Source organism: Anguilla rostrata, chromosome 9 (genome assembly GCF_018555375.3).
Source record: "Anguilla rostrata isolate EN2019 chromosome 9, ASM1855537v3, whole genome shotgun sequence".
Taxonomy (NCBI): Eukaryota; Metazoa; Chordata; class Actinopteri; order Anguilliformes; family Anguillidae; genus Anguilla; species Anguilla rostrata.
This window is the reverse complement of record NC_057941.1, coordinates 43904076-43918628: the sequence shown is the minus strand read 5'-3', so window position 1 is coordinate 43918628 and position 14553 is coordinate 43904076. Positions and strand designations below refer to the sequence as shown.

Genomic DNA, 14553 nt, shown 5'->3' with positions numbered 1-14553 from the left:
AACGCATGTGTAAACACGGGAGCTCCTTCCATCAGCGTTTCTGGAGCAGCCGCTTGACTGACAGCTCTTTCATGCTCCGGATCCACGGCTCACAGGATGAAGAGCAGGATCAACCTCCAGCGCTCTGGCTCGGTTACAAGGGCAGCCCTTAATTTCTGCAAATGGACTGTCAGTCTCCGGCCGCCGACTGGTGGACTGACAAGCGGAGCGGTGGTCGGGGGGGTGGGGGGTGGGGGGGTGTGTGGCTGGGGGGGGGGTCGAGGGGGGCGGGAGGGGGCTCATGCACTCTCTGCTCCCAGGCCCCTGGTTAACGAGTTCCTCCGCGGCTAAATCGCACCTCTTGACAGGCAAAGGCACTTTAATGTGGGGGGGTGGGGGGGGGGGGTAGTGAGAAATGACTCACATTAACATTCGTGCGACTTCGAGCCTTCTCCAGCTTTAAAAAAAAAATAATAAAAAAAGCCCTCACACTTCAAAAGGAGTCACTCTCGCTCGAGAGGAGGAGGGAGAAAAAAAAATTAAAACGGCCTATTTGCAAAGACAAGATGGCCTACGCTTGTCAAACGTCATCAAGGCCTTTTAACGAGGACCGAGACTCAACCTACCGCTGAGCGCCTGGATAAATTCGCGCCTCGCGGAACGCAGCGGTGCGCTGTTCACACACCCGCCCGACGCCGGCGTTTGGGCAAAGAGACGCGGACCGGAACCGAAAGGTCATTAGCGAAGCTAATTAACGATACCGAACATGAGCTTCAAAGGCATCGGAGGAATTAACTGTCGATCGGAGGGAAAAAGGCCATTTTGCCGGATTTCAATCTTCCCTACGGAACAATGACGAGCAAACTATCAGATACTACACATCATACATCATCGTTTACATATCGACCACGTTTTCTTTTTCTAATCCCGAGCTTGCCACAGGGTTGCCGTATACTGGCGTCAATTAAACTAGATGCACAGATTCTAGCAATGGAAAATATCAGTGGGTAGGTATTCTTAATCATCCAGTAAGCACTCTATGAAAGCACAAAGACCACAAAGAACCATTAAAGATACATATTCAATAAAAACCCTCCATCCTTCAGGGAAAAACGCCCACGCTGGGACTTGACTCATGTGCGACCGAGCAGAGCGCGTCTACAAAGGGAGGCCTGCGATTCAGGTGCCTTCAGTCGGCGTCATGGCGACGCCGCGCTCCGCGAACGCCTCGACCCGACAGGAAGAGCGCGGCTCAGATGGCGAGCCGTCGGAAGTCCGTTACTCACGCCGCGCCGCCAGGGCTAACCGCGGGACCGCACCGTCGCCCCGAAAACCGTCACTATCCACCGGAAAAAAAAAGAGAGCCCCCCTTTCGTTCCCGAAACGCGCCGGCCGCCCCTCGGACGCCGCGGTAACAAATTGAAACAGTTGTACACCGGGCGAGCAGACAGGCTTTCACAGAAAAAAAAGAAGGCTTCGCGGCTGACAGCTTTAAGAGACACGAGCGAGACCCGCGACTCCGCAGCTGTCAGAACGCTGTCAGGCCGCTGACGGCCCTCTCTCTCTCTCCGGATGCGGGGCGGGCGAGAGGCGAAGGGTGCGCGTCACTCACTCGCAGACGGGGCGCTGACGTCTCCCCCACGCCGCCGTGTGAGGCCAGCGCTGTGCGCCACCGGGGGGCAAGCGGAGGGGTGTGTGGAGTACCCGCCGGAGGATGACGGGACGGGACGGGGGGGAAACTGCGGCACCGCGGGTGAAAATCGCCGCGGTTCGGCGGCTGGCGCTGCCGCTTTACACCCCCCCCCGCCTCTCCCTGAACACAGACGGGCCGCTCTGCTTGCCGCCATCGCCCCAAAAAACCACGGCTCACCCGCCACACTGGCAACCCCACCCCACACTCTCACTTAAGTGCCCACCCCTCCCTTCCACCAAAAAGAATATTCGACAATTATTGCACCGGTTTATCACCCCAGCCCGATCCAGTAAGGCTACACAAGCCACAAAACAGCCCATCCGGAGACAGGAAGTACATAAAACACAAGGGCAAGCGTTTGTTTTTATTTCTCGTATTAAACTTTCAGGCACTCGCACAAACTGCCATTTAATACATCCCCCCCCTCTTTCTGCGGAAACGCTCCTCTCCACAACAACGAAAACAACAGTAAAACACCCGGCGAACAGACCGAGGGCATTATTCAGCCGCGGTGAAACTATTTGCCGGAGAGAGCTCTGATTCCACGCAAACATTAGGCCGTCGCCCAGAGCCCCGCGAATCTCCGGCGGCTTTGGCGAGGGACGAACGGAGCCGCGGAACGTCTGCCGAGCTCGGAACGCTTAATCTCCGGAGTTTTAGGCGCGCGCACGCGTGCGTGCGTGTCATCGACCGCGGATCGAGGCGACGGCCGCTAACGTTACGCGGGGCGTAAAGTGGTTTTGGGATGAACTGATCCTTAATGGCTTCTGACAGATTTTCAATTCGGGATTCGAAAGCCCGGGGAGCCCTAGTTCGAAATCAGACAGAATTCACTAAACCCAAACTACCACTTTATATGGAAATAGCTTTTATTGCAAGCAGCCTACAAATACCTTGTTTGATGGGGAACTGCATGCATTCACATTGTACCGGACGGCATCTGACATTTTGTTTATTGATACACGACTGCAAAACACGGACTGTTCTTGCAGGTCACACGTCCACTTACTACGGGCTCGACTACCTCCTTATAAGGGCATGCGCAGGAAGCGGGTGTGCCACTGGCAAAGACACTGGAACACTGTAGTTGGTTGTATTTGTAGCTAAAGCGCCCGTTAGCTTTAAAAGAAAGTGTTCTCACTGTCACTGGTGATTGAAGCTTGGGTAGGCGTGGGCAGCTGGTCTCGCTATTCTTTCCCGCCCTCTCGTCATTGGTGTTCGAGGTTGTGATCGGTCTGTGATTGGTGAGTGGTGCGTCGCTGCTATCTCCACTAGCGTAGCCACTTGGCTCTTCGCTGACAGTGAGACAGTTACGATTGTGATGAGCATTCTGTGCTGGACGTGTAATCCGATATATAACCGACGTTATACTACGCCGTGATTGGTGGAAACACGACGGCCTGCAGCACAACGAAAGTCATGTCGGTAATGGGATGCGTACATATGAAATATCTTTCAAATATTAAACTGCCTCAGGGAGATTTCTTGGCTTAATATGTACTTATTACAACTGTTTTTCCGAGCATTATGGATTACTTTCATATTTGTGATATATTATTATTATAAAAAGTGGTTTGATATTTTGGCACATTTCCGAGGACAGTATTAATTTTCAACATTTTTACCAAAATTACAAATGGAGTAGGCCACTTGCCTGAAGCATGACAAGGCAGTGAGAGCTTTCCTCCTAGTGCATGAATAAGGAAACGATGACATCACTATCTCCACGTTATGAATATATTTTAAATCGCAAGTCAAATTTTCCTGTTAGTTCAAATCTCTGACAGCGTTCTACGCCGCACAGAACAGAAAAGTTCCATGTATTTTAGTTTAGTTTAGTTTAGTTTATTTGACAAAATTAAAACACATGTATCAAAAGACTTGCATGTGAAGAAATTGTCAAGGACAACACGAGAAAGTCCTGGACTTATTTCCATCGTGGTTCTTGATGTTCCGCGTACTTTACAATCAGGCTGATATCTTCGAACAAGCGTACCACACACGTACAATCACGTAATCGAAATCCGACTAATAAGACGAAAATAAAGGAACAGAACAGAAAACGGAAAAATATATATATTAATAATCTTGAGCCATTTACTCGCAAACGCGAGCGCGCTGACTGCTCTCCAGCACGCCATCGCCAAAGTGGCCATTATCAACAAGTAGCGCTGCGCTACGGACGCATCAAACGGACACAGGCCGGCTCAGCCAAAAGGCACTCCATTATCCAGGCTGACGCTCTGCGCTGCGTATTAAACTTAATTACAGATAAGCCTGAGCCTGAACCGCTCAGCCCAGAGCGCAATTAGCGACTGAGAGAGAGAGGGAGAGAGAGAGGGAGGGAGAGAGAGAGAGGGAGAGGGAGAGAGAGAGGGAGAGGGAGAGAGAGAGAGAGAGAGAGGAGGAGGGAGGGAGGGAGGAAGAGAGAGTGAGAGAGGAGGGAGAGAGAGAGAAAGAGACCTCTCTGCAGTGACAGGTACAAATGGTGACCTTTGCTCTTCCCCCTCACAGGGGGAGGGTGCGGGGGAGGGGGGGTGGTTAAGTGACAGCTAAGGGTGCGGCAACACCGCTGTGTCAATGCGCCATTAATACTCATTAGGACAGCGGGGAGGACGCGGATAACCCCGCCCGCCCGCCCGCCCGCCGGCGTCGCGGCAACCGCTCGCGAGGCCGCCGTTGCCGTCGCCGACGACAAAAACAGCCGCGGCCGACTGACCTAATTAGCCCAACCGACGCGTTACCGCATCCGTCACGCGGAGCGACACGATTAATCAAGAGGGGCTCGCAAAGCGCCGTGAACCCAGAGAGGGAGGGGCCGGCTGTTCTTCGGAAAACCCACCCTCAACGACGAGCTCATTTTTTCTCCGCTCGGATCTTCGAACCTTCCGTCTCTCGTGCGCGCTAACTGCCGAAACGCAAAGGAGCGACCGCTCGGCACGGCCGGCGCGGCCACGGGCGGGGCGCGCCGATTCCACTCCGGATAAAACCCGCGACTGAATCATCGCCGAAAATTACCGCGTTCCATCCGGCTCCTTTTCAAAATGGAGTCTCATCGTACACCTCTATTGAGCAACACGAGGAACAGAGCCCGGTACGGAACGCGCTCTCACCTTGACACGGCGATGCCCAAATTAGGACGTGTAATGGGTAATCATTTTAAATCCGCCCGCCGTTCGTGTCGGTTACAATAATTGCGCGGGGAAGAAACGCTCCGTTCTCCCTCCATTGTCATCGAAGCAATTACACGTAATAATCCGCGCGTTCGACTGAGTGCCCAGGGTCAGACAAGCTAAAACAAATTAGACTGAAAAACAAAAAGATGTGTAATTATCTTTTCTGAGCTCCGTGCTAATTAGCTCGTCTGAAATGCTAATGGTATTTGAACCTACAATAACGACGGTGTTCCAATGCGACGATGAGCGCCATCGTTTCCGGTGAGAGCAGGGAGCAGGGAGCAGCAGTTGGATATAGAGGGTACAGTATAGTACTACCTGAACAAAGCTCTTCACCCTCAAACTCAGGAACGAAACCAAGCGAATCCATTCACATTGCGCTATAAGGACTTGACGTGTGGAAGAACGAGGGAGCGATGGAGGGAGAGAGGGAGGGAGGGAGAGAGGGAGAGACACTGACCGGCCGGTGCCTCTTCCCCAGTCTCTTCTTCTTGCTGAGCGCGTGGGCGAGGCGCGGGTTGTTCTCCTGGTCCGAGTGCTGGAGGAGGTGGCGGTTTTTCCGCGGGCCCAGGCTCAGGCCGTTGGCCACCCTTCCCAGCCTCCTCTTGTGCAGGGGCCCCGGCTGGCTGTCTGCGCGGTCCTGAGGCTTCACCGACATGTCCTTCTGCAGGGACAACAGAGCCCTATTACACACCGGTACAAGTACACACACACAGTACAGACACATACACACACACAGTACGGATTGACATATACACACACACACACACACTACAGACACACACACATACACACACAGAGTACAGACTGACACACACACACACACACACACATACACACACACATAGTACACACACACACACAGTACGGACTGACATACACACACACACTACAGACTGACATACACACACACAGTACAGACACACACACACATACAGCTGCACCAACACAGGACATATAAACAAAACACACACACACAGTAACACAGTACAGTAACAGACATGAATACACACATATGCGCCAACAAACATACCCACACACACACACAGTACAGACTGACATACACACACACACACACATACTGATGTACACACACACAGGCATACACACACACGCACACGTATGCACACGCACACACACTGAGAAAAGCAAACACACACACAATGAGGTTACGGTCATATGAGCTAGAATTCATACAAGAAGAACACATTTTTTTTAATCATAATTGAGTTTCCTAGGGGCGCTGGGCGGGGGGGGGGGGAGGAGGTCAAGTGTTTAGCATGATTAGAACGAGGCCCAAACCCGAGCCAAAGCCTCCGTTCAGCGGGCCAATCAAACGCCTCCCCCGACAGTTACTTTCTCAGAGCTGCGCCCCAGGAGCCAGTTCCTTTTTAATTGTTCAGTCGTTACACGCAAGCCAAGAAAAACTAAATCACAGGCTTAGGTCACAAGTTTTTGGAAACGGATAATTGCCGCACGCAGGGCTATCCCCTCTCATTCACTTTCCAATAAGCTCATTTTGCCAGACGGGGAAGGGGAGGAGGAGGAGGATATCTTTAAAACGCTGCAAAACGATTTATTGGCACAGAACACACCGGCTGTCGTAAATAAGTTCTAACTGCACACAGGGGTGAAGACCCATGAGGAGGAGCGGGTTTTTAACCTCAACCGCACACTCCTAGCGTTCGCGGAGCTCGCTGTCGTCTGACTATTTTGGAAGGAAGCAGGATATAACAAGATGGAGGCTCTTGTCCGTGCGCCAGTGAAGACATGAAGGTGTGATCTGAGGAGGGTTGGGGGGGGGGGGGGCTGTGAAATCCCACTGAGAACTTCTGGTGCCCAAATTCCATAATGGAACCTATGAGACAAATCTGGACCGCTTGGAAGGTTCCACCACAGCATAGTCTAGACATATTCGAGAGCAGAAATCACACATATGCAGATCAAAGTTGTTAAAAAATAAATAAATAAAAGGAGGACCAGCATACTGTATCAAGCAATAAACAGTTTGGCATTGTTTTAATATATTTTTCCACAATGAAGCAATTGCCTTTCAGGAGAGTAATGGATTTCGACCGCAAGAGTATTTAACTGTTTTTGAAAATATAAATTTGCCGCCCAGCAGAGGGCTGAGCATCTTCAATTCCCACCCCGATTTGGACTGGCCAATTGTCAGCGACCACAGTTCATGGTACGAAACCCTCCGCTGACTTTGGAGAGAGTGCAGACAACCGCGGTGCTCCTCCGAAACCAGAGTATCTTCCCGCACCCCAGACTACAGCCGAGCTCGCAGAGCGGAGTCAGAGGAAGACCTTTCACATGCACATTTACCCTAACCGAACGAACCCTGGGTCACGCAGTCGCCAACTGCGCACAGCCCTGCGGGGCTACTGGCCACAGTCGGCCGCAACAGCATTTTCTGCAAAGAGCACCGCACAAACGATGAGAGAGACCGGCTCTCAAATGCCGGAGAATGAAAGAAAGGACAGCTGCGGTATAAACTGCACGCTCTTCTGCTCCGCTGTGCTAATGAGCACGACGTGTACAAGGGGGCGACAGCGGGCAGCGGTAATCGGGCCTAAAATCTGACCTGTGAGCAAAGCCGTCAGCGCGTATGACATCAGCACAAATTGCGCTCTTTAAAAAAAAAAAAAAAAACCTTGGCACTTCAGATCGGATTCGACGCAGATCAGGCGACGCAGACGAGGAACGCGTCCGCGGTCGTCCAAAAACCGTCGGCGAACCCGTTTAAAACACCGCCAAACCGCGCGCGGCGCAAGCATCGGCGCGGAAATTTAATCTGCGGCAGATCGCGCGGAGTTTATCGAAGGCTTACCTTACGCAACAAATCAATTAAATTTACGCGGGCTAGAATCATCCGGCTCTCTCCCCGTTTCGCCGAGCCAAAGGTTCCTTAATAAAATAAAATAAAATAAGTCTCGACGAAAACGCTAGACGAGAATAATATATTAGCGGGGAAGCGTGCCCGGGCCTGTCTTGCTGGGCATCATGGGGCAGGTGTGAAATTGACATGGCTGCGCTAATGGTATATTGATGCTCTGTAAATGTTGTTAGCCAGACAACATGTTGTAGGGGGAGGGGAGGGGGGGGGGGGTGGTGTGAAGGGAAAACCAATACAGCGATTTTCATTAGTTCGCCGCGGATTCCATCGGATTCTCCGAATGAACCAAGGGCCCGCGATTCAATTTCACGAGGTGCGGGGCTGGGGGCCCGGGGGGGCTGGGGGGCCTCGCTGCTCTTACGCGAGCGCTTCGCATTTCCGCGCGGCGCTCCATACCGCCGTCACGTCCGAGCTGATGCCTTCGTCCCCGTCGTTTGTCCTCAGAGCACAGCGCACTGCTAGGGCAGCTCTCACACTAACACACGGACAATGGCCAATCACATACTAATCCTCTGGACAACTACCTCGTGCACAGACCTACTGACCAATCACAAGCTGCCTCTTTAAGTATTAGACTACAGTACCCATCAGCCAATTTACATTTAAATACATTTAAATGGAACATAAATATGGTAGCAGACTTGCTGGATGCTAGTGACACCCTCAATTAAATTACATTACATTACAGGCATTTAGCAGATGCTCTTATCCAGAGCGACTTGCACAACTGCTTTATATAGCATTATTTCCATTTATAATGTAACTAGTCTACTTTTCATAATAGCAGAGGATGGCTAAAATGTGGAGGCTATCCTTCCCTGTAAGATAGTCCTCCTATTCCTCCAAAATGTGCAAGGTTGGCTAAATGCTAAGAGAGACATGTTCATTCGTAGAGTAAAAACTGCTGATCCCTCCCCACTGGAGCTCTGACCCATTTTTTCTGCCCGTCACCCCGGGCAAGGGTCCACCGCGCGGTAACCGTAGCGACAGAGCGTCCGCGCCAGGCCCCGCCCACTCACGCGTGCCCACACCGATCCATCCGGACGGCGGAGGGAGGGAGGGAGGGAGGGAGGCTCCGTGGGCGCACGCACCGCTCAATTTTAGGGTAAATCAGGTTAGGGGCAGGACGTCCGACAGGAAGGCGGAAGACAGGCCCCCCCCGTAAACAGGTTCAGGAGCCCCGGCGTAGGGGGGTGACGCGGCAGACAGAGCACGTACTAATGCGCCCCAGTCGGGCTTTTCCCAAAAAAATTACACTTCGAACGATTCGCCAGAGAGTCGAAACGCGCCTCACGTGTGGAGTCTGAGGGAGGTCCGCCAGGACGTCCCGCGCCGGAACAAACCGCTCCAGTCCGCATCGGAAAAAAAAACAAGCCAGCTCCCTTCCAGCCGAAGGAATTTTTCGGCTTGCGGTGAGCTGGCCCGGTTCAGCGGCTACGCTTCCGTTTGCTCACACGCACTCGACACTTTCCGAGTATTCCGAGTCACACCTGTCCTCTCCTTCCCGCACCGAGAAAACCGTTTATTTTCTATTAGCCAAAAATTATCTGGAAAGCTGGCTCTGGGTGACTGGGATTAGTGCACTTCCAGACAGGCCAGAACAAAGCAAAAAAAAATGTGGACTTGCTGCTGTGGACCCACTGCGAGAAAACAAGATCAATTGTACACCACGGTCGATTGGTTCCAACTCACAAATAACCGGTTTGGAGAGCCGCTTCCTTACAGGCAAATAAGTGCACGGGCACATGAATCAGTTCCTGTTTTCCTTTTTTCTTTTTTTTTTTGCACCCGTGCTCATCCAAATGAAATGCTAAGACACGTCCAAACAGCTCGCCAAAAAATCCTGCATGCAGCCAATGACAGACGCCTCGAAATCTGCCATGTTCGGCTGGCACCGAAAACAAAAAGCTTTTGCGGTCTTGCAACCGCCTCTAAATGTGCGCCTTTTCTTTTGGCGTCGAGGCGCTTTTTCACGAGCTCATAAAAAACTTTTTATTATTATATATATCAAAACAACTGTAAATCATTTCTGAACAGCCCCTTGAATATACAGGCTTAAGACAAATTTTCGTCTGGAGACTCACAAAGACATAATTCCATCATTGTGATGTGCAACAGATTATGTGCTTCAGAGAAGCATCCTTGCATGTCATACCAAAATCCACAAAGCTCTTTTTAATGATAAATTCCAGCTTTTTTCAGTTAAAGGAAAAAAAAAAAAGAATAAATTGGTTAGAGCACCATCCCAGTCTATAAGTTTTAGTGAGCGAGACAGCTTGGCCAGGGCTTGGGAAAGGATTCTGGCATGCCTCCCAGTTAGCGCCTTCCCACCGTGTTGCCGCAACGTTGTGGCGATGTTATAACGCTGACGAAACGCGGCGGTAACGTTGTGAGAACATTTTGAGCTAGCTGGGAGGTCGGGAGACGGCGTGAACACAAAAACCACCAAGCTATGGTCAAGCCACCACAGCCTGGGCTTGGCCTGGGGCTTTCTGGGCTCCTCCTAGAGCTCGACCTGGGGGTCTTTGGGCTGCTCCTGGAGCTCGACGTGGGGGGCTTTGGGCTGCTCCTGGAGCTCGACGTGGGGGGCTTTGGGCTGCTCCTGGAGGTTGACCTGCAGGGGTTTGGGCTGCTCCTGGAGCTTGGCCTGGGGGTCTCTGGGCTGCTCCTGATGCCCAGCTTGGGGTCCCCCCCCCCGGAGCTCAGCCTGGGGGGGTTTGGGCTGCTCCAGGAGCTCGGCCTAGGGGGGTTGGGCTGCTCCAGAAGCTCCGCCTGGGAGGCTTTGGGCTGCTCCAGGAGCTCAGCTGGGGGGGGGGGGTTTGAGCTACTCCCCCTGGAGCTCGCTGTGGCGGTCACCGGGTCTGTGCCATCGGCCCGGCCTCTCTGCGGCGAACAGCTGGCGAACCCGCCGCCCCAAGCAAAGCAGAGCGCCGTCCTCCTGCCCGTGACCTCATTACCATCCCCCCCCCCCCCGAGGACCCCGCAGACCCTGAACCGGGGGCCCCCCCTCTAACCGCACGGGGCGGACGGGTCACGCGCTCCACCCAGGGCTGCTAATTAAAGGCAGGCTCCCATTAAACAGACACCCGGACGCAGGCGCGCCGCACCGTCACGGAAACAAGGAGCCGCCGTCGCAGGGAGACCCCGGGCCTGTCACTCAAACCCGGCGCGCCACAACTCCCCGGCAACCGTTCGGAGCGAAAGACGATCCCGGGCTCTCTAAGAGTCACCCGCTTTCGCGAAGGGCTGTAATTCGCGCTCGGCGACACATGTAAGTCTGTGAACGAGGGCTCTGTACGTTACAGAAAGACATTTGCTGAACACGTCTTGTAGGAATTGCCCGTAAAGGTCTTCCCTAAAGAAAGAAAAGCAGGAATGCGTTTAATTACGTCGGGTTGTCTGAGGCACCACTTCAAGTCTTTTTTCAGAGGTTTGAGTAGCGTTTCTATCCTTTTCTCGTTCAGCGTAAGCTTTTGAGATTCGCTTTATCGTTTTCGGGTAAACGTTATCCGGCAGCGGTGCGGTAACATCTCCGGGAGCGTTAAGGCGTCTGACGCCGACATCGTAAACGAATAAAACCTCGTCCCTCGCCTCCTCCCGGCGCTTAGAAAGGTGCACGCGGTGGATTCTGGAGTCTGCGATCAAAAGATACAGAGACAGTTTCAATTAGGGCCCAGACGCGGGACGAACGATCGCCGTGTGAAGATTCGCCGCGTCGGTACGACGACGGCGAGCGGTGCAGTTCGATCCCAGCTGAGCGGCGACGCAGTAGAACGTGCAGTACGCTGCCCCGCGCTCGGTCGCGTTCACAGGCACAGCGTGTGGACCGCACAAACACATGACATCATCCCGAGACCACCCAGCCCTAGCGGTCCCAGTCAGTGATTCAACCTCTGGGAGCGGATCCAGGGATCGCAGTATCCACACCGAAAATATGTACCACATCGCGATTTACAGACAGGCAGCGGGGGGGTTTGGCCATGCCTGCAGTGAAGCAAACCCCCCCCCCCCCGGAAAAAAAAGAGAAGAGAAAATCAGCTTAGCGAGAGAGAGAAATCGTTTAGAGCGCGGAGCTGCGTCCGTCCGCACGCGTAGCGGAGCTGAGGAGCGCCGCTCAATCCACTTAGCGCACCGATTTTCTGTTTTCTTTTTTTCTTTTTTTTTTCGCTTCATTCCATTGTCATGCGTTTCTTTCCTCTGCCTTTCTGGAGAAAACGCATTGGATCCAATCTGTCAGGAGGCCCTGCCAAGGTGCGGGGAGACGGCTGAGCGCCTCGGAGCGCAGTAAAGCCCGCAATCCGGTTTGTTCCATGCCGCCGTCAACACGCCGCGTCTCTGTGTCTCTCCGGCAAAAAGCGATAAATACGACAGGAGGGATTTTTCTGTGCGTGTGTGTGTGTGTGTGTGTATGTAGGTGTAGGTATGTGTGTGTGTTTGTGTTTGTGTGTGTGCGTGTGTGTATGTAGGTGTGTAGGTGTGTGTGTGTGTGTGTATGTAGGTGTGTAGGTATTTGTGTGTGTGTGTGTGTGTGTGTGTGCGTGTTTGTTTGTGTGCGTGTGTGTATGTAGGTATTGTGTGTGTGTGTGTGTATGTTGTGGATGTGTGTGTGTGTGTGTGTTGTGTGTGTGTGTAGGTAGGTTTGTGTGTGTGTGTGTGTGTGTGTGTGTGTGTGTATGTGTGTGTGTGTGTGTGCTTGTGTGTGTGTATGTAGGTATTTGTGTGTGTGTGTGTGTGTGTGTGTGTGTGTGTGTGTGTGTGTGTGAGGGTGTGTGTATGCATGATCAGGGTTCAAAGATATTCACATTGTGCTACAAGCACACTATGAGAATTGACTAACATCTACTGCACATCAAAGGTGAAAAGTCTGATGACACAGTACATGTTTTTTTTTTTAGGATTTTGATCACTGCTATTTTCAAGCACCCGTTCGATGCGGTGTTTTACACAGGGAAGGACAGGGAAGAAATTCACTGTAGCTCCAAAACATTTCTCCATGAGAAGGGTGTATAATTAAAATAGCACTAAACGAGGCCAAATAGGAGAAAGCCAATTACTTATTAGTCACATTAAAGGGGGCCAGGCAATCTCGAAAGGCTGCTCACAGATGTCTGGCGGTTTTCATTTGAGCCGTTTTTATAGAAACGTACGCTCTCCAACCTTTTCAGAAGCCGCAATGAAAAAAGAGCGTTGTAGACTCTCCTGCATTATGAGCTTCTCGACTCTTGACACCTGAGTCTAGCAATAAATGGCGTAGGCTACTTGCTTCAGCTAACGTGTTTGTACGCGCCAGTATTAGCCATGCCACCTGCGGCGCCCTTTAAGCAAAAGAGCGAACAAAAGGTACAAGGAGCTGAGCTGCCGCTGATTTTCCTCCAATGTTCAGTTTGTATTGCTCAGGTCTCAAGCATTGCCAGTATAAGCGTGGGGGAGAGAAAGAAAAACGAAGAAAAACCGTTGTAGCGTCTCGCGTTCGAAAAGGTTCTCGGGTTTCCTCGGCGACTCAGAGCGCCATCCACTTCACAGCTCCGTCTTTCAAGTGCAGATAAGAAGTCTCGAACGCGGCGAGGCGGAGGGCTCGCCTGAAGTCATCTTCGCCAGCCGGTAAATTATCCGTCTTGCAGGAAGATGCCGCAAAACGTGTTTATTTTGCTCTCGCCGTGTTTTCCTGCGGTGCGAACGGCGAGCTCGGCCGAAGCCCAGCTTAAAGCGAACACGCGGCGCCGCGAGGCGGCGGAGGGGGCGCGTCGACCCCACGGCAAGTTCCGCCGACGCGCGCGTGCGATGGCCTATCGCGGGACGCGAGCGTCCAGTGTTGAAACGGACAGGGGGGCAACGCGACCTGGCACTGCCTTCACGACGATCTGAATCCCGACTGCCAACTGGCTCTGAGGCTCGACCAATGCGAGCTCCCTCCTTAGCAGGGGGAGCGCAACAGGACCCGGCTTCTCCAGACGCAAACCGCGGATTCGCCAAACGAGATTCCATTTGTACCTTTTATCCTTATCTCTCCTCCCAAGAGTGGTGTGGTTCGGTCCTTTCTGAAATCACACCAGCGCGGTCTCTGTAGATTGTATCAGATAATACAGCACTTGCACAGCAACTCAAAAACACCAACAACAAAAAAACCCCTCAGCATGTTACTCAACAGATGCATAGATGCATAGAAATAGATTTACAAATGAGGAGACGGAATTTCCATATTCCAATCCCCTTGATATATTGCTCGAGAAATAGAAGTTTCCAGACGAAGTGTCATGCACTAGCAAATTTCTGCCGTACGCGGTATTTTTTATTATTACTATTTTTTTTTTCATATGAGCTCCCGGAAACAATAAATATGTATTCGAGATTTTCGCGAACGCGTTCCTACAGAAATATCAGGGGGGAAAAATTCCAACCCACGACAGGACGTTCAGTTTTTTTAATCAAGGAATAATCGTTCCTTGCCGCGTCGGACGCCGAGCGGCCCGGCATGGGTAAGCGAACGTGAAACGACCAGCCCGGCGCTTCTTGTTGACTGAATTCGCATCGGCGAATAATAACGGAATAAGGTGAAAACCCGCTACGCGTGCCGCTAATGGGATATAATATAATCACACGCAGCGTCGCAGAAACGGCGCGCGACATTCACACTCGTAAAATAAACATGAGGGCTGTTTCGACATCGATTTGGAAAAGGAGCACAGCCCTCGCGCGCTCCGGTATTAATTATTAGCGACCGCCGCGCACGGGCCCCAGACAACAGAGCCGAGGAAACACATCGATGACCTTTCCGGTCCAAGAGCAAAGGCGTTAGCTCGGTC

General features: G+C 52.2%; 1 protein-coding gene across 1 annotated transcript in view; it reads right to left on the bottom strand.

Moving 5' to 3' along the window:
- auts2a (activator of transcription and developmental regulator AUTS2 a) overlaps positions 1–14553 on the bottom strand; it is a 554127-nt gene that overhangs the window by 278186 nt on the left and 261388 nt on the right. Inside the window, 1 exon segment of the mRNA XM_064352323.1 lies at positions 5309–5512. Within this exon segment, the coding sequence (XP_064208393.1) occupies positions 5309–5512 (204 nt within the window).